The sequence below is a fragment of the Simochromis diagramma genome, unplaced genomic scaffold, assembly GCF_900408965.1.
Source record: "Simochromis diagramma unplaced genomic scaffold, fSimDia1.1 OVJJ01000344.1, whole genome shotgun sequence".
Lineage (NCBI taxonomy): Eukaryota > Metazoa > Chordata > Actinopteri > Cichliformes > Cichlidae > Simochromis > Simochromis diagramma.
The window spans coordinates 8,203,037-8,221,980 of NW_024387375.1; the positions used below are offsets into that span (position 1 = coordinate 8,203,037).

An 18,944-nucleotide genomic window follows, 5' to 3' on the forward strand; every position below is an offset into this window, starting at 1 on the left:
TAAAATAAAAGGCTGATTGCCCCCCCCAACAATACCCATCTCTACTTTTCCAGAGCCCCTTGCTAGCTCCTCTAAAGAAATAATCAGGTGACACAGACGTAGATTTTCTTCTTTTATTATATCGCAAACAATAATGACATCCAGGTATATTGTTAACAGTTTGCTGTGTGAAGAGTGAGACCATAGTGGCGATAACATCATGAGCTCTCCTGTAGGAGCTTGTTGTGAAGTCTGAAGTCCTCGTGTGTGGTTCACAGGCAGGTTACAGAGGGCCGAGGGAAACGACCCACAGACAGTAAAAAGCTGTCCGTCGGTCCCTTCACACACCAGACCAGAGCAGCACAGGGATTGCTTTGGACCTGCGAATGTCAAAAGGGGATTTTCCCAACACTTGCATACATTGTCAGCCATGTTGTAGGTTTGCTTTTAGTCTTTGCCCTTCCTTTTTTCCCCCTCCCCCAACCGATTATTACAAAATAAACAGAACGCACATTGTCCTGACCTCTGATCATCACCTTCCTCCTTGAAGTAAAATCAAGGAGGGGCATAAGTTTTCTTTACATTTTGTGGTCTGGCATGTCAGTGATCCTGAGGAGACTTTTCAAAAAGGCTGGTTGCAGCATCTGGACCACCAAGGAGGCTGCTTTCTCAAGATAAACCCGATTGTACAGACAAATGTCTCCATTTTTGGCTTCAGCTAGAACATTTAACACGTTGGCATCTCTGTTAGCCAAACTGTACTACAAAAATGTACTCTCTTCATCCAAAGCCTCTGACGAGATGTTCTGTACAGAGAAAAAACAGCTTATAGGGAGAAAAAAAAATAAGGGGGCAGAGGGGCACTGCACCAAAAGGGAGACATCAGTAATATTTCCTGAAAGAGAGGGTTTCTCCTTTGGGACATCCTAGTCTGCCACAATCCCATTGCATGTACAGAAGGAGGAGGCTGTCAAACCTCCCTCGAATAGCATCACACACAACAAAACCAGCTGTCCTACAACCAGAGATCAGAGCTGTCCGAACCCGGGATCAGTTTGGGGAAAGAACAATTAATCGATTTCTCTGTGATGCCAACAGTGTGGCACCATTATCATTAACGCTGAAGAGGAAGAAGGCAAATAAGCACTCATTCACCAATTTTTTTTTTAAGTCAATCATTCACCAAATCATTTAAAACGCCACGTTCCGACAGCTCCGCCTCTGGGCGCAGGCTTACATGCAGCGGTGCTACATCACCAGGTCACATTTAGGCTCACAGTGGCCACTAGCAAGAGCTTGAGCAGCAGATCACCACATCCAGTTACACACAGGAAGAGAGGAAAAACTTGGCAAAGAAGCTAAGATAAGAAGATCGGTTAAAGCAGTGGAATTCTTTATTAGCCAAGAGATGCACCGGAATGACACGGCTAATCGGAAATTATAAGTGTTTTGTTTTCAAATTTAATTTAAACGCTTCATCAACATCATTAATGTTGTCTTTGATCACCAGTGAATGAACAAAGCTTCAGTGAAAAAAACAAAACAAAAAAACAGGGATGTGCAAGATTAACGAATCACCTTGGCAGCAACAGCTAGACGCAAGATGTTTCATCATGTTTGTGTCCTATGAGGGAAGTGGAATGGTTGTCTCTTCAGCATTTAATCCAAAATCAGAACTTCTGAGGAAACCCACTCAGGAGAGATTTGTCTGTGGAGACCCTCGGGTGTTAGTGTTGTCTTTCTCTGTACCCTTTAAGATGAGTTTTGACACCTCTGCATATATCAATAAAGACGTGGTTTGACAATCAGAATAATTTCAGGGTTTTTCTAAGGATAGCTGAAGATACAAACCCAGTCATTTTGTTGTAAAGCAGGTCTGAAATATGACAAACTGCTCAGTTCAGGAAAGCGTTTCCAGGGTTACTCCCAGAAGGCTTTCAAAGGGTAAAGAGTTAAAGTATAAACCGTCCAGACGAGACGACCTCCGCAGTTATCCGGCATTTCCTCACTAATCCTCATTCCCGGCTAGGGTTATCAGTTTACGGCGACAGTAAAAAAAATTTGCCAGGCTTCTTAATTGATAACAAGCTAAATTTACATTTATTTTCACAGAAAACTGGCTTCTTTGTATTATTTCAGTACTCAAAACCGATTTCTTTATGCACAAGGTATAACTCAAAAATTACAGACCCTTGCACATGCCAGATATGGAACCCGGGGGACGCTCAATTTGACTCCTTGTCGTGTATTAGCCAGTTCACTGTGTTATTTTTTTTTAAGCCTTCAGAGGGCGAAGCGGGATAACTGAGCATCTTCAGACTTTCCTTTGGTGCTCCAAACCCCCCCGCCACATCCAACCAGGTCAGGAGGCGAGAGACGTGGCTACGAGATCCGGCCGGGTCTGACTGAGGAGGTGAAGGGAAAACGTCTCCTAAAAAGGGAGGCACGCCCGAGATCTTTACTCAGATTAAACGGGTGTAATCCCCAAAGTCTGCTCAGCGACCAGGGCGCTCACTGACGGCGAAACTCGCTCGCTACATCAGGCTTCTTGTTTTAAAAAAACAAAAGAAGAAAAAACAAGCTTAGTGTAGCTACTCGCAAAGCCACGCATTTTAAAAATGGGATCATTTATCTAAAGCCCAGCAGCAATTCATGTGCCGCCGTGACAATGAGTACAAAGCCGTTTTCAAGCCCCCGAGGTCCAAGGACACAGTTTGAAACATTCGTATATACAGCCATTAAAATATTACCTAGATCCACATGAAGAGAAATGGTATGCACACTTGAGAAGTGATGTTATAAAGCTACAGATTATTTCAATAACAAAGCCCCACATATATACGTTTCTCCTGCCTCGTCTCTTAAACGTTTCACCGAGCTAGGCACCGACAGACTACGACAGTGAAGGAGAGAAATAACAGAGAGAGAGAGAGGGGGGGAAAAAAGAAAAATCCTAAATAAAAAAAAAATAGACAAAAATAAATCTTACACATAAAGACACTGTCATTTCTTAAATTATCAGTTTTTAGTGCCCTACGTTTCACACCCAGTCAAAAACATCCGCCTTCGGTTGGTCGGTGGAGGCGCCGCGAGCCCCGTTGTTAAACCTATGGTACTTCTAGACAACGTCATGTAAATTTACAGTATACAATTTTGGATTACCATGCAAGAATACTTTTGTGTAACATTTAATAGCTCGATCTACATCCAGGAATAATTTACACAGAAGGACAAAAAAAAAAATAAAAAAAAAATTACTGGACCAGAGAGAGCGCGATGGGTAAATAACCATGGCGGTGAGTGCGACAGAAGGGGACCGAGATGTGCGGGGGTGGAGGGGAAGGAGGGAGGAGATGGTTTGGGTTTAAGGTGAGGGAGGGAGGTGAAAGGGTAAGTGGGATGGCAGGAGGAGCGCCTGGGTGGTCAGGGGTTGTGGTCCAATCCTCTCAAGGTCCAAATCAGCGACACTCCCAAACTTTTACCGTTTGATCTACGCTCCCGGTGACCACATAAGGAGCGGCCTTGTGGAAATCTGTGGAGCAAAAGAGAAAAAACACAAAACAGAGTTACCATCAAATTGACTACAGTGACATTGGCAACATTTTTGCCCCTGTGGGCCAGCAGGCCAGTATATATCCAACACCTGTTATGTGTTTATTTCACGTCCTTTGGCTCGGATCAAGCATGTGTTTTCAATGTTTGTGGACAAGAATGGAGCTGTAAGGCTCTGAGGAACAAGCAAAGCTTTGGGGCATTTCACTTATTGTTGGTTTTGGCATTGCTTTTTTCCCCCCCCTCTTTTAAATGACGTAGACCTGACATGAATCTGACGATATTTCAGGGGCGTGGCTGGTTAGCAGCCCGCAAAATCTCATTTGTTCTGGGAACATTTATTAATGTTCCCGTCACTGAATAGAAAGTGAGTCATCACTGAAAATAAAACCACCCTTCAGACATCTGGGAACATGAACACAGTGAAAAAGACTGCAGAGTTAATATCAGGTTTTAAAATAAGAAAGCTTTGGGGAAGAGCTCGTGGTGTTGTATGACAGACCTCTACAGAAAAAGGGGGGAAAATGAAGTTTCTTTTTCTCTGCCGATTTCAAACAAAAAGTGCTTCTGTTGCTTTTTTCAGACTGCACCAGAACTCATCACATCAATAGCTCACAGCGATCCTCTCCGGTTGAAGCAGGATTTAAGAGGACTGGGTTTCAAACGGCTTGCCAAGGAAAAGTTGGCTCAAGAGCTCCTCAGGAGAGTTAACCAAGCCTTGATCTGCTGAAAAGCTGCAGATACTGGGGAGCGGGGAGAGAGGGGGGAATAAAAAATAAATTTAAAAAAATCCTGCAGCGATTGTCTACGTTTTAAACCCCAGCTGCGAGCGAGCCTGGTAAAGAAGCTCGGCTTCTTCACCGCAACTGTAAAGCAAATACCCTGGAGCATGTATTCACACCCCGCGAGGGAGAACTTCGGGAGACAATGTCAACAAACAATACCAAGGCACAAGCCTTGGGGGGGGGGGGGGGGGCTTACCCAGAGAGGTAACAAAGTGTTCGTGGGCACTCAGGGTTTTCATGCATCGCTTGTTCTTGTAGTCCCAGATCCTTAAGGTCTTGTCATCTGCACAGGTCACAATGAACTTGCCTCCGGGGTGGAAGAGGATCCCACGCACCCAGTTATCATGGCCAACCTGCATGAGATACAGCAACACACATCTCATCTGATTCCTGAAGAAATATATCCTCACTTAAAGCATTTTCCCCAAAAAATATGGACGTGGCACACACAAAAACTTCAAAAATGCTCCTCACCAGCGTCATAAGGCACATGCCAGTGCTGACATCCCACATCTTGATGGTTTTGTCTCTGGAGCCGGAGAGCAGGAAGGGGCCGGGCTTCCCACTCTTCTTGGACTGGTCGGGCAGAAGGGGAGGGGATTGAAATATTAGCTGTGTGTATAATTCATTATTTGTACTTTATGCGGAGTACCAACTGTACCCACTGTACCAGAACACAGAGAGCAGCCTAAATTAAACACCTCTGAGCGTTTGGGTTATACGTTGCTGGCAACTAGTCTGAGAGCACATGTGCAAACATCTGTATAACAACAGCTGTCTCTCTTATTTGGTTTTGATATGTTTGAAGCTACAAATATTTTTCACTAGTGATGGTTACTTATCACACATAAACTGATCTCACAGTTTGTATACAATCCTGTTAATGATTAGGTTCACGTTATGATTCAACAGCTTTTAGATGCACCCGGAGCAGAAATAACTTGAAGTAATCGTTTTCTGTTTGACTTTATGAGTCTCACAAATTGCCATGGAGGAATTCTGGTCTTCTCTTCTTTACAATGTTGCTTCAGTTCATTGAGGTTTGCTCACCGGTTTATGCACAGCACTTCAATCCGGTCTGGACTTTAATCATTGCAACGCCTTGATTATTTTCTTTTGCAACCATCCAACCTTGGGCCCTTTGTCCTGTTGCATGACCTGGTTTTAGCAAAGCCTTTATCTGTCATTCAGATTGCTTCACATCTGACTCTGGAATACTTTGGTATACAGAGGTCGTCTATATAACAAGTAGCTGCAAAACAACCTCAAATCACCACCCCTCCACCACCGTGCTTCACAGTTGGTGTCGGGTATTTGTTCTGATATGCTGTGTTTCATTGATAAGGTGTAGATAATAGTAAATCAAGCGCTGACAGTTCAGCACCTGGCTGTTTACCCTCTTAATTCTAATGGAAACAGTAAGGCAGTACTGAGTTTTTCCTTTTTTTTAAAAAAAAAAATACAGTTGTACCAAACTAATGCCTCTAAATATAATACATATAGATCCCTAATCCCAATATATAGATCTGACCTCAGGTTTAAAATCAGGAAAAGAGGGAAAAACATATTGAACTGCAAATTCAGGTAATATAAACCCTACGGTGTGTTCACACCAAACAAGAAGTGATATTGTCTCACAGCATCTATGCAAAGAGGTGAACTGAGGCAAATTTGCATTAGTGAGAGTTAAAAATGCTTAAAATTCAGGAAAAAATTCACACTGGGCTTCAGACTCTCGACTACGACTGTCGACTCTGCTGGTACGACCAACGCTCAGAAATGGAGGAAAAGCTTACGGCTGCTTTTTGTGGCCGGATACAGGTGTTAGAGTCAACTTCCATTTTATGCAAAGATAGGATGAACAAAAAAATAAATAAAGGAAAGCAATCCATGATGAGATATCACTGTGTCTTGATTCCAGCCACCTCCCACAAATGTTTACTTCTCTCACTGGCTGCTAGAAGGAAAGATTTCTGGGTTCTCAAACAGTGACTGTACTCATACAAGGCGAAACTGCACATTTGATGAGAACAAACCAACACATACACCAAAACCTGTGTGGACCTCGAGGAGTTTGGGAGAAATGAGACGTATCCGAGCAGATCTTTTACCTCCGAGCCTGTGGCGTCGAGGATGGTGGAGTAGGCACTCTCCGGTGCCCAGGAGATGCACTCCACCACATGTTCGTGCTCCCGCAGCTCAGCCTTGCATTCTTTGGAGGCCACCACCCACACGCGGACTGTCTGGTCGTTGGAGCAGCTGGCGATCAGCGTGCCGTCCTGGTTGGGTCGTACCATACGGACCCACTCCCTGTGGCCTGTGAAGGTCTTCACGCAGTAGCTAATGGACAAAAAAAAAACATGAGAGCAGTTAGAAAGCTATCAGCGTGGCTGAAAATAGTTAAAACCCAACATCAAGCTTAAGTAAAAATAAAAAACACACAATGGTTTAAAGAACAGCTTAAAGGTGTCTATTGCATACCCAGTTGCCACCTCCCACATTTTCATGGTTTTATCCCTGGAGGCAGAAATAATGTGATCTCCGTTGGGCATGATGGCTACAGACGAAACATTGTGGTCGTGTCCTGGAACACAGAAAAACAAACACAACAACAAAGATTCAGCAAGACCCAGAACCTCTGAAAACAGGCCCAACAGCACAAGCCCACATAACATCTAAGTCTGCTGTGAAATGTAATTTAATGATTTCAGACTGCAACACATGATCCTTTTAGTCTTTCTGCTTGCAATCTGACCACCAGAATGAAAATTTAGAAACATAAATGTATTTATTTATTTATTTAAAAACACATGCTTAGCACCAAACAAAGCCCAAACACTGTTATAATTCACCAAAAAAAAGCTGACAAGCAAGAAAGCCAACATGCTGGAGCTTTGGCACTCATTTTTGTTAGACAGAGAATAAGAGACGCGTAATTACCTAAAGGCTGGGCCATATTTAAGCTGCTAAATAGATGAAGACAACAGTAAGCATACTCTAAAAGGCCTGTGTGTGTGTGTGTGTGTGTGTGTGTGTGTGTGTGTGTGTGTGTGTGTGTGTGTGTGTACTTGCACATGCCACCAGGCTACAATAATGGGTGGCAACTACACAGAAAAGTGCTATCTAGCGCTGAAGAGGGTAATTAAGCTGCTGTCCAAATCGGCACTAATCTACTTCACCAGTTGGCCTCTCTCTCCCCCTCTCTTTGTGCGTGTGTGTTTCCACCAAGATATTTAAAATTTTAAATAGGAGGAGTGGATTAAAAAGGAGGAAAGGTTGAGTGAATTAAAAGAGGACAGAGATGGTAGTAAAAAAGAAGGAGGGGGAAAATGGTGGCTAACAGAAGTAAACAGCAGGCTCAGATTAATAAAGCCATTTCCGTTGGTGAGTTCTGTGCAGCGAACCCAGCTCGTCTGTTTATAGATGTGTGCTAGCAGCTCACTCTCATTTACACCAAAAAGAAGACCGGCAACCGGTGAAATCTGTTGCTCACTTGCACAAAAACGCAGGATTTGCAACTCCAGCATAAATTTAAGAATGCTTGAGTGGGTTTAGTCTGCTCACCAGGAAGGGCTTACACCCCCATCAAAAATAAATATTCTTTTATGTCTACTTCACAGACAGCCATCAGTGGCCACTTCAGATTCAAGGTTTGAAGATGAAAAGCATTGGTAAGGTGGTCCATTAACGAGCAGGGCCAGAGGACACATTTAAAATTATTTTTTAGGTTAAGAAGAGCTGAATCCAGAGCTAACTGTACTCCCGGCTTGGGTTGGTGCCAGTTGATGCACATCAAATGTGATAACAAGCAGCATGTGTAGCACCTGAGCACTGGAACCACACGGTGCGGAAACCATAACAAAGGGGATATAAAACGGCAGCAGCTGTGATTAAGGTCCACTAGAGAAAAGAAACCGACAGCTTCATCTTCTTACCACGCATGGTCCTGATGCACTCAAAGCCTTGGAAGTCCCACAGCTTGATGGTCATGTCTGCGGAGCAGGACGCGAGCAGTTTGCCTGTGTGGTCAAAGGAGATGTCCTGCACTGAATCTGTGTGGCCCTTCAGCGTGCGTTCAAAGTCTCCTGTTTCATAGTCCCACACCTGATGGACAAAGCAAATCCCTTTGTCAACATTAAGTTTGTATACCGCTGATACACTTCATTTCATCACACACCCAACGTTGCATCATCTGTAGCTCTGTGTTGTTGAAATTACAGTTACAACAATAAGACGCACTGATGGCAGAAGTCAAAGGAAGCACATACTGAATGCATTTTAGAGCTTGTGGCACCTTAGAACTGCTCATCAGGGTCACAGTTTGGCCAGAAAAAAGCTAACACGTTACTGTGCCGAGTCTGAGTGTTGCAGACGGAGCACAGTATAGAAAAGTCTACTTTTCTAGCCTGAAAGCTGCTGCGTCTCTAGCTTTAAAGCAGACAGACGGTTTGTCACGGAGGGATAAACCCTTCTTGGTTCCTCTCCTGGGGTGGGGGAATTTTGGGGCAGACGGTGATGGGAGACCCCTACCATCACCTCCCCCATCCTCGTAGTTTCCTTTGCCCTCTTCCCATGAGGAAGCTACAGATGGCTGGGGGAGGTTGTCCTGGATGAATTCAGTGGTTCTCTCTCCCTCTTTTGTTGGATGTACACATTTCACACTCACACATATAACAGTACTCAGGAGCAGAGGCTAAAGCACAGCTATCCATTAACCTGTAACTCTACACTGAAAGACCGATGATTCAGACTGGCACTGATTAATAGCCTCCATTCTTTCAGTGAAAATATCGTAGATTTTTTTTAAATATCAAAGGCCGCTAATAATGTGAAGACTCTGTCCATGTGCTATTTGTGAGGAAAGCAATGAGAAAGCTCACACTTCAGTTATTTAAATTACCCTGACATCCTGATGGCGTACCTGAGCACACACAGAAGCATGATTTGCACGCTGTACACACATGAAAGGGTGTTATAGTTGCAAATTAAGAGAGATTTCTTACGAGCACAGCAGAAAAGGTGTCAGAGAAAGTTCTGAGACGTTCCTCGGAGTGCTGTTTTTTTTTTTTTGGTGTTTTTGTTTTTAAACCACCGTGATCATATTCAGGTGTAAAAACCCTTTTTAAAATTTTGAGTAGATTTAGTCGTTTTACAGCCCTCAGTTAACTCCTATTTTCATGTATTTTTTCCCAACCCCATAATATTTTCATGTTATGGGTTTGGTTTCTTTGTTGTTGTTTTTTTTTATTTAATTTTTTAAAATTTTTGCCATGCAGAGATGTTACTTAAAATAAAGGGCAAACAGGATTTGAAACAGAAAAAAACCCCAAAACAGCTTACATCCCATGAAAAGATACAAGTACAGGGGGTTTCTAACAATGTACAACCCAAGTCAAAACTCTGATTCCTGGCTGGTTAGAGCCTACCAATAACATTTCCTGAGGTGGTCTTATGATCTGTCACAACGGCTGCAGATATTGGATTATAAAAGTACCTACACAGTGAAAAGTTACCTCCGGTCAGAACTTCCTGCATATAAAACATTTTGAGGCCCACCAAAGAAGTTTTTGCCTTTCACCAAACATGTGATGGAATTATTTAACCTTTTTTTTCCCCTCTATTCCCCTCCGGTATAATGGAATTAAATTTAATCAAGACGTGAGAGGTAAGGAAACACAGCTCTAAAGGGCTTAATGTGTGTGTGCAGTCTGACCTCCAAAAGCCCTCCCACCATTTACTGGCCCATAGCCAGCTTTTGTTATTGTACCATTAGCTTGGTAGTTTATGGTACAAAGTTTCAACTTGCCAGTAACATCAAGCAAAGTTACTGTTAATAACTTCAATAAATGGCATTAGAAAACATTTTAAAAACAGTCTCATTAAGAAACACTGATTTACTTAATTGCATTTATTCAAGCTTTGAATAAATTTTTACCTACTATACATTTTGTCATCATCCATTTTATTTTACTGAGTGTTCAGTGCTGCTTTGGGGATTAATAAACTAAAATATCATTTAAAAAATAAACTACAAAAGCAGAAAGATATTGAGCAGTCAGCACAAATGAAAATGAAGCTGCTTACTCCAACGATGAGCAGGCCAGTCAGCATTTTAAACATCAGTCAGTACCAGCTCTGTTTGCCCATTGAGCTGTTATAGTACAGTACAGAGCTGGAGAGGTATTTGCTGGTGCATGAAGATCACAAACCACACAAGGTAACATATGCATTTCAAATCAAGGCTGCATGTTAAAAAACTACGAGGTTAGGAATACCTGCTTTTATCAAAATGATGGTTAGTACATCAAGAGTAAAATTCTGATGAAGCTGGTTTCCTCTATAAATGAAAAGGTTTCTGAATCAGTTGCTATAGAGGAAGTTAACTTCTTCGAGTAGCAGCAAACAGAAATGTGACTACAGTTAATGACCACAAAAAGGTTTACTGCTTTCTTTGTGGAGATTAAACAAATAAGACAAGGTGTTAATTAGTGCGCTTTTGAGGTGCTGTGAGGCAGATTAATCTCAGGAGAGAGCGCTACCCCACACTCCACCCCACCTCACCCAGGGTCCTCGTGCGAAACCAAGCTAACATCTACTGCCTCCCACATGTTAACAGACGGCCTGATTATGAGGTCAGGCAGCTGACAAGATTCTCAGTCTGGCCTTTTCTGAGTAAAGGGGTCTGTTCCTTGTTAAAAAAAAAAATTAAACACAACGGGTTTAGGAGATGAAAAGTAGGACAAATGGGGGATTCAAAGCAGGGTGCAGAGAGTGGAGGTGACAGGGAAAAGATTTGCCTGAAATCAGGGCTCAGTTTTAAGATTTGGGCCTGGGGCCTCCCTGCTCCTGAGGGAGGGACAGCTGATGGCATGGAGTCATGGTGGGGCAGCTAATGGTTTAAGTGGAAGATGAATGCGCCAGGATGCTGAGAGGAGGGGGTGCAGTGGGGGGAGCGAGTTGGAGGGCGGGGCTGGAAAAGGAAGAAGATGCCAAAACGGAGTGAGAGAGAATTCCCTGCTGCGTGGGTGTAGCCAAGGAGGAGATGTACAAATGTCTGTTATTGTCTTATGAATAAAATATACAGATAACAAACAGCTCAGCGGAGTATTGGCATTGTTCAGTGAAGCAGTGGAGAAACGCAGCTGCAAAAATAGCCCAGAGACAGAACACAGAGTTTATATAAAGGAATCCACGAATAAATACAAGACACAGAGACAGATACTCGTATAATCCAGAGTATATCTAGCAAGGAGAGTCAAAGCAGTAAAGGGAAAGCTAAGGGAAGCATCATCCAAAGAAGAGAACAAAAGGTGTTTGAGTTAAAAATGCCACCAAGCGGGCTTTAAATTAAAAGACAAAAAAAAAAAAAAAGATAATTTTTAAATCTCTAATCAGGAGGAGGTTACTGCTGTAATACTCTAAAGTCAGGGTAGATTATACCAACAAGTCCAAGAATGCAGATTCTGTTCATGTGTATTTTGATCACTGGGCCAAATTATTTCTTCAGTCTCCATAAAAGCTTTTTTTTTTTTTTTTTTAATGTTTTGACAATGAAAAAATGTAAAAAGGCCACTCAATACATGAATGCCTCTTTTCACTGCCTACAATGCAAACATATCTTGTGAAAGGAAAATGCCATGTTTAAAAAAATAATTTGTTTTTGGACACCAAAACCGTTGAAATGAAAGAAGTGAACCCATCCTCTACACTTTAAAGACAGCTTACATTAAGCACAAAGTGAAAGAGCAAAACTGGACCGATAAAACAACCTCTGATATGAGGAAGCTCCCAAATCAGACACACAAACCACTCATGGAGTCATTTTTTGGGTCTTTGAAGCCATGATATACATGCAATATTGCATTTGAACATTTCTCACAAGCGTAAATGCCTGTTTTAGTCCAAACATCATGAATTAAAACATTAGCATACTCAAATATTACCCATGCAGAGCGACAGCTGTGCCATCTGTGCATGCTGGGAATAGAAGGCATCAAACACTGAATAACTGGATTTGTAGAAATTCTTCTAAAAGATGTGACTCTAAACAAAATGCACATTTTCTCAACAAAGTGCACATCCACTGCTGGGATACCCATACTAGTCTACTTAACACAACTGTCTTTATTACTCTCCTTTTAAACTAAATAATTAACAGAGCTTAAAAATCCAGCTCCACTAACACAGTTTGAGACCATTTCTTAAACTTTGATTAGTACGATGCTTGAATTTAGAGACAAATATACTGAAGACAAAACTGTCAGTGTTTTTATCCCTGGAAAGCTGAAATGTTCTGCACTCATCATAAGACTCACTGGGGCCACCATCAGCAGCTATGCTGAGCAGAACAACAAACATCACTAGATCAGGGTTATCGGATCATGTGCAAAGGGAGAGCACAGTCCTGCAGGGCTCCATTAAAAACTTCAAAAGTTATTTGGATTATTATGTGCAACCAGAGCCCCGAGACAAATTTGTCAGTGAAATCACCTACTGCAGATTTTATCTGGAAACTCTTGGCTCTTCGACTTGAAACCAGCAGGACTGACCTTTATTGTTGCGTCCTCAGAGGCTGACACCATGACGCTGAAGACAGGGTGGAAAATTACACGGGTGACCGGACTGCGGTGGCCACTCAGCGCATACTTTTCTGGTGGGCGTGGGATCCACTCTTTGGGGTCACGCTTCTGAGTAACGGGCCCACCCAGAGTGAGCTCATCTTTAGCTTCGTTTAGTTTGGATTCAAGCTCCATCACCTAGCCAGAGAGCACAGGGACAAAAGCTGGTGAAGCATATTGAAATGTGCATTTAGGAGATACGGGAGAAGGAACATGGATTCACGAGACTATTGTTTGTGTTTAAGTTAGTATTTTACATCAACAGTGGTGTCATTGCTTTGTTCGACAGACTTCATTTCAGTGTTAACAACTGCTTCAGCACCAATATCACGAACCTTTCACAAGACTACAATCCCCACAAGCTTTCTTTGAGGAGGGGAAAAAAAAAAAACCTCACAAACCTTCTTTTGTAATCTGATGACTGAGGTCCATTTTTTTTCCAAAAGGCCAGCGTACTTCTTATCCAGTTCTTCATTCTGGGGAGAAAAGTGTGAGAGGGGGTATCAGAAAAACTGGCAAAGAAAGTCAAAATCGTGGGCTTAGCATAATCGGTGAGGAGCATGTTGTGTGTGTGCGTGTCAAGGGTGGGTAGGGGCATAGTGGGATCTGGCTATAGTTAGAAAAAACAAAAAACAAAACAAACAACAACAAAAAAAACCCAAAAAGGTGTGTGTGTGTGTGGGGGGGATTATTTACACACCCTTCACAGGCCAAAACCAACTGCAGGACACTGCCAACCTACTGTATGACAAACACACATGCACACGCACACACACACACGCACACACACACACACACACACACACACACACACACACCCCAAGTCCTAATCCTCCTCACACAAGCTAATCTCCTGCAGACAAGAAAGGCTTACAGCCTCACAGCCACACACCCGGTCCTGGAAGCAGTGGTAGAAGTTAACTTGTGGCAGACTGAAGCCTGATTCCACCTGCAGGCTTATTCCTCGAGTTGGACTCTACCTTTTACGTAACTGGCTTCATGGCACAAACAGGCAACGGAGGAAACAAAACACTGCAGTGTCGCTACATATGCACCAAAAGTTAAATACCATATATGTAGAGATTGACAGTCTCACAGAGCAGGTCTTTAAAAATCTTTATTAGAAAGGCCAGCAGTGGTATGACTGAAATAGGCGGCTTGTGGCAGAGATGAGGTGCAGACCAACCAGGGATTTATGCACCACACACAACAAAATAAATTATGTTGGCCCAGTGGTGGCACGTGGTTCCAGCAGCACTCTTTGATGCTAATTACCAGCGTTTTATAGACGGCTACCAATTAACCCACAAGCCTTACCATTTTATAAGATTACATACAGCAATAAACAAACTTATCACAGCTTACCTAATAGCCTTATGAATTTTCTACAAATTACATCAAGTAAATGTTAAAAATACTATTTTCTGCAATAATTTTGTTTGAAAACATCAAACAATAAAACATGACACACCCCTTTGAGTGTATTCTCTTATACACATAGTGTCAAAGTTAGCTCTGTGTAAATACATACTGTTTATCAAAGTAACGATGCATAGTGTCATTAAATGCCTTTAAAAAAATAATAACAATAAAAAAATAAATAAATCACTCACTCTCATGACCTTCAGTTACACTAGTCAAAGAAAATCAACAAATCTTTGCGATAAAAACTCAAATCGAGTAATATTTGACATAAACTAAGGATTAACTTAGAACTAAAAATAAGTGTGGACAAAGCTTCAAGTTACCGCAATACAACTAAAAATTTAACTCTTAAAATGAATGAAAATAACAGTGAAACAAAAACAAACAAACAACGAGCAAACAGCATGCTTTAGTGCATGTTTAGAGAGACTGGCATGTCTGTGAGACATGAAGTGTTGTGTTTGTATTATTAATGTAAGAAGTTAGAAAAAAGTATCATATCCGTCGAGAAAAACCCCCAAACAAAACAAAGCACCACCCGCATTCTAAAAATAAGAAAAACCCCAAACTAACAAAAAACACACAAAACTAAATTGAAACAGGCAAACTTACTCTAGAAACTAAAGGGGGAAAAAACTAATCAAAATGCATAACCATAATAATAACCAAGCAGAGCATTTTATCTTTTTTTCTGAAATATTATTTAAAGTGTATTTAAGTATATGCTAAAGTAAATCTGAAGTGTTGCTTTGTGTTGCCTCGCTCTATAAACAATGCAACAGTTTTGGAGGACTCTATGCACATCCATGCCTTTAGGGCGCAAGTACCAAAGCATCAAAAACCCACACTGACAGACAGCCACGGGTGTCAGTGAGGGAGAAAATTAGCAGTGCGCTCCAATTTCACAGCCCCCTACTCAGCCGTGTCTGTTTCCAGACATCCTGGAGGTGTGGAGAGCTGCAGGTGATGTCGAAGCCTATATTTAACACGTTTCAGTGGCAAGAGGTGATTCCTCAGGGCTACAGGAGGTGTTAACAAGAAAGAGAGACAAAGACATGTACGGGGCCCTGTGAAGAAATCGAGCAGATCTATCTCAGATGGACTGAGTGGGGGAACCCAGTTTGGACAAGTCTGCAATCATCTAATCTGCCATCTGCCTGGACAACACACACACACACACACACACACAGTGAGTGCCAGACTTCACTTCTGCCTACCAGCCAATTGGCAGAGGCTAATAAAAAGGCGTGCACATGTTTATCTGTGCATGCAGGTATGTATACTTTCCTTCAAAAAGGCAAGAAAATACTGGAGCATGACCTACATTAATTATTCCTACCAGTGCACTCAGTCTGTCATGACATTAACTTTAAACTGCTTCTCAAACATCCACAAAGAGCCACACCGAGGAACACTTAATTCACCAGTAAGAACAAAACCCAACCACACTTTAAAGGCATTAAAAGAAAAAAGGTAACATGCTTAACAGTCCTAAAAGTAACAATAAAATGTTTTTTTTGTTTGTTTGTTTTTTAAATGCTTCATCTGTTTAGCCGAGTCCCGTCAAGGTGCGTGTGGCCGATACCCAAAAGGCTGCACCAATCCCTCTGTGCCATTCATCCATTATTCACCCTGCTTCCAAAGGCCTGTCACGTGGAGATCAAGTGGGAGAATGACGGATGAAGACACAGAAGAGAGGGGAGTGTGGTGTCATGTGAAGGCAATGGAAAAGAAAAGGTGCCACAAGGCAGAAGAGCAAGAGTGAGATGAGAAACGCTCTCAGGTGAAGAGAGCTTTAAACAAATAAGCAATAACATGACAAACACTACACAATAAGCTCTAAAGGGCACATTTTATTTTAGGCTCCTTACTGCACTCCGTATTATGTGGAAAAAATGCAATGAATGAGTTTTAAATGACAACTAACACAGGTGACTGACTGGTGCTTCTTGATTTAACCTACAATAAAATGACAATTACTCACAAAGTCATACTTTTGTGGTTCATGTTGCTAATTTTAAGTTACTAAACACCCCAGACTGAAGATGCTTGACCTTTTCAACACGTACCCCTAAATCCAGCCAAGCAGTGAAGTCCCACCTCTCCCACTGTGAGTGCTGGAATTTAGTGCTGGATTCACATTTCTTAATTACATTAGATGTTTGGTATTTTTGTCCCAATGCATACATTATAAATAAATAAAACAACATTACAATTCACACCTGTCTAAAACAATGTCAACATAAACTGAACTTTATGTCTGGTTTGTTTTATGCATTGCTCCTAATGCTATAGCTACACCAGAAAATTCACACTAAGCAAGAAGAGGAAAGGTACATCGAGGAAAAGAACATGACCCAGATGTTGTTTTTAGGGGCTGACACAAAAGAAAAAAAAATGTAAGTGTAAGTGCGGCACCGCTAACTCTCCACATTCCATGAGAGTGTCCAAAACACTCAATATAAGCAACATAAAAATAAGACTTCAGGGCCCAACATTTGTGATAGGTGTGCCTAATAAAATGGTGACAGAAGGAATTAATACATTCATATTTCATCAGAAAGGAGAACTATTAATGTTTTTTTTTTTTAAAGTATATATGTTAATATATATTAATTTAAATAAAAAAGGCTTGCAGCACAAGCCACACCAATCAGACAGAGCATCCTGACCAGGAGCAGGTGCTCCAGGTCACACTCCTGAACATAGTGACAAAAATGTTCATGATGGGAAATAAAGTGGAAATCAACACCTACTGTTTGTTTAAATTGGTCTGATTGGCTGTGTGGATGTATGTGTCTGTCCTTAATCTACTCACATTATCCAATTCCGCCTCCTTCTTGAAGGTGGAGTATGCTTCTTCATATCCATTGGAACGTAGATAATCGGCTATGGCTCGATTTCTGGAAAACAGACAAAGAGGAACCATAATTAGTCGTTCCTGATTAGCAGACAAGATAGTAGTTAAGCTGCCACCAGAAACGACGATGCAAGTAATGAAGCTGCATTCAACAGGGTGAAACAAAGACAGAAAAATCATCAGGTTCAGGAAACGTGCCAGACAAAGACACTTTATATGCTTTTCACACTCCCAGGCTGTTATCATACTATATAATAATAAAAATGCTTACTTAACACTACCAATAGAAAAATACACACTCTCCTCACTCGTTCTTACACTCACACACCCACCCCTCTCCACCCATCTGACAAAAATTGAGAACATATCTGTCTGGCTTCTATAATGAGCTCTTGTTGCTGTGGGCAAATAATGGGAATGGACGACTCCCCCGTCGTGTACATATAGGGAAAATGAAAGCCAGTGTACATCCCACCATCACCTACTTGCACAGAGAAGGAAAACAGAGAGAAATCATGGAGGTGGGAAGGAATAACCCCTGTGACCTCTACGAGCTTCTGGCTGTTGTTATTTTAAAAACAGCCGATCTCCTGAGTTTAAGAACCAAATCTGCAGATGTTCAAAGACACCAGATCTTTTGAGCAAGACGGCACAAAAGGTGGTGTGAGGATGGTGACAGCAGTGCACAACAGTCCTACTATTTCAAATATGTGAAGAGAGATGGCTAGATAGGAAAGACAATAGAGTAGTGAGGCAGAGCAGGGACAGAGGAAGCTACCTTCATTCTTCCTGTTTTTGTCTTCTAGGGAAACCCAAAGACCCCTGTGGGGCACACGGCAAACGTACACATGCATGCACACACGCACGCACGTCTGGTTCATGACTGCAGCCTCAGCAGCAGTTCAATTTACCAAGAGTTATTAATGAGGTTCAAGTCAGTATCAAACAGTTCGCCATTTTATTTTCCACCTAATTAGACTCTCAGGAGGGTGCACAACAAAAGTGGATTATATATTTAAATTCTTCCACTTGGTGATTTTGCAATTTCAATTATAATTTGAGCCTGAGCATAATTTAATGTTCTTGTGGCAACTACCAGTTTAACTGCGGCAAAGCAATTTGATAATGTTTTAATCAGACCTTCATTTATTATCCAGTACAGCTCCACTTACAATGTGGACACTGCCATGCAGGTGTTTCATTGTGTTTTACTATTGAGGTGCTGTACAGACATTTGATTCACTACTGAATAAATAGAGTCACTGCTTGTCTGACCCATTCACCGAAGTTTCCCACATACTCATGTTTGGTTTGTGTGTGCACTTGTACTTGTTTGATGAGTGCATGACTACATGAATGTTCTTCACCTGGTGGAGGTGAAGAAGCCTCAGCCAAACTCTAAACCATCAGCAAGCCTGCTCTCTTCAGCATTAGACTGGGAACTGCGGACATTTTTGAGCAAGCAGCTGAAGTTCCCAGACCATGTGACACCAACCTTCTTGAGGCCAGGTGTTTTACACACACAAGCTTCTTCCAAGCAGGTCCTTCTATTTAACCTCACAGTTTCCCAAGAATATTGCATGGAAAAAGCAAACGAATGCATATGGCTGAAGTACTGAGAACTGACAAATCAGTGCCGGAGGAGCGGCTGGAGAATGTACTGTGAGCCCATAGAAGTGGGATGCTGATGTTTAGCTGCCTGCTCCCTTTGTAAGACCTAGACCT

General features: G+C 41.9%; 1 protein-coding gene across 3 annotated transcripts in view; it reads right to left on the reverse strand.

The window, feature by feature from the left end:
* Window positions 1-99: 99 nt before the first annotated feature.
* LOC120719655 (lissencephaly-1 homolog) overlaps window positions 100-18,944 on the reverse strand; it is a 39,926-nt gene continuing 21,081 nt past the window's right edge. For all 3 annotated transcript variants that reach the window (XM_040009052.1, XM_040009055.1, XM_040009054.1), the window contains exons 3-11: window positions 17,178-17,262; window positions 13,336-13,410; window positions 12,866-13,072; window positions 8,252-8,420; window positions 6,798-6,900; window positions 6,428-6,656; window positions 4,791-4,892; window positions 4,513-4,669; window positions 100-3,511 (exon numbers count right to left, since the gene is read on the reverse strand). In XM_040009052.1, coding sequence (XP_039864986.1) covers window positions 3,438-3,511; window positions 4,513-4,669; window positions 4,791-4,892; window positions 6,428-6,656; window positions 6,798-6,900; window positions 8,252-8,420; window positions 12,866-13,072; window positions 13,336-13,410; window positions 17,178-17,262 — 1,201 coding nt within the window. In that variant the 3' untranslated portion in view covers window positions 100-3,437. The remainder of the gene's footprint in view (window positions 3,512-4,512; window positions 4,670-4,790; window positions 4,893-6,427; window positions 6,657-6,797; window positions 6,901-8,251; window positions 8,421-12,865; window positions 13,073-13,335; window positions 13,411-17,177; window positions 17,263-18,944) is intronic.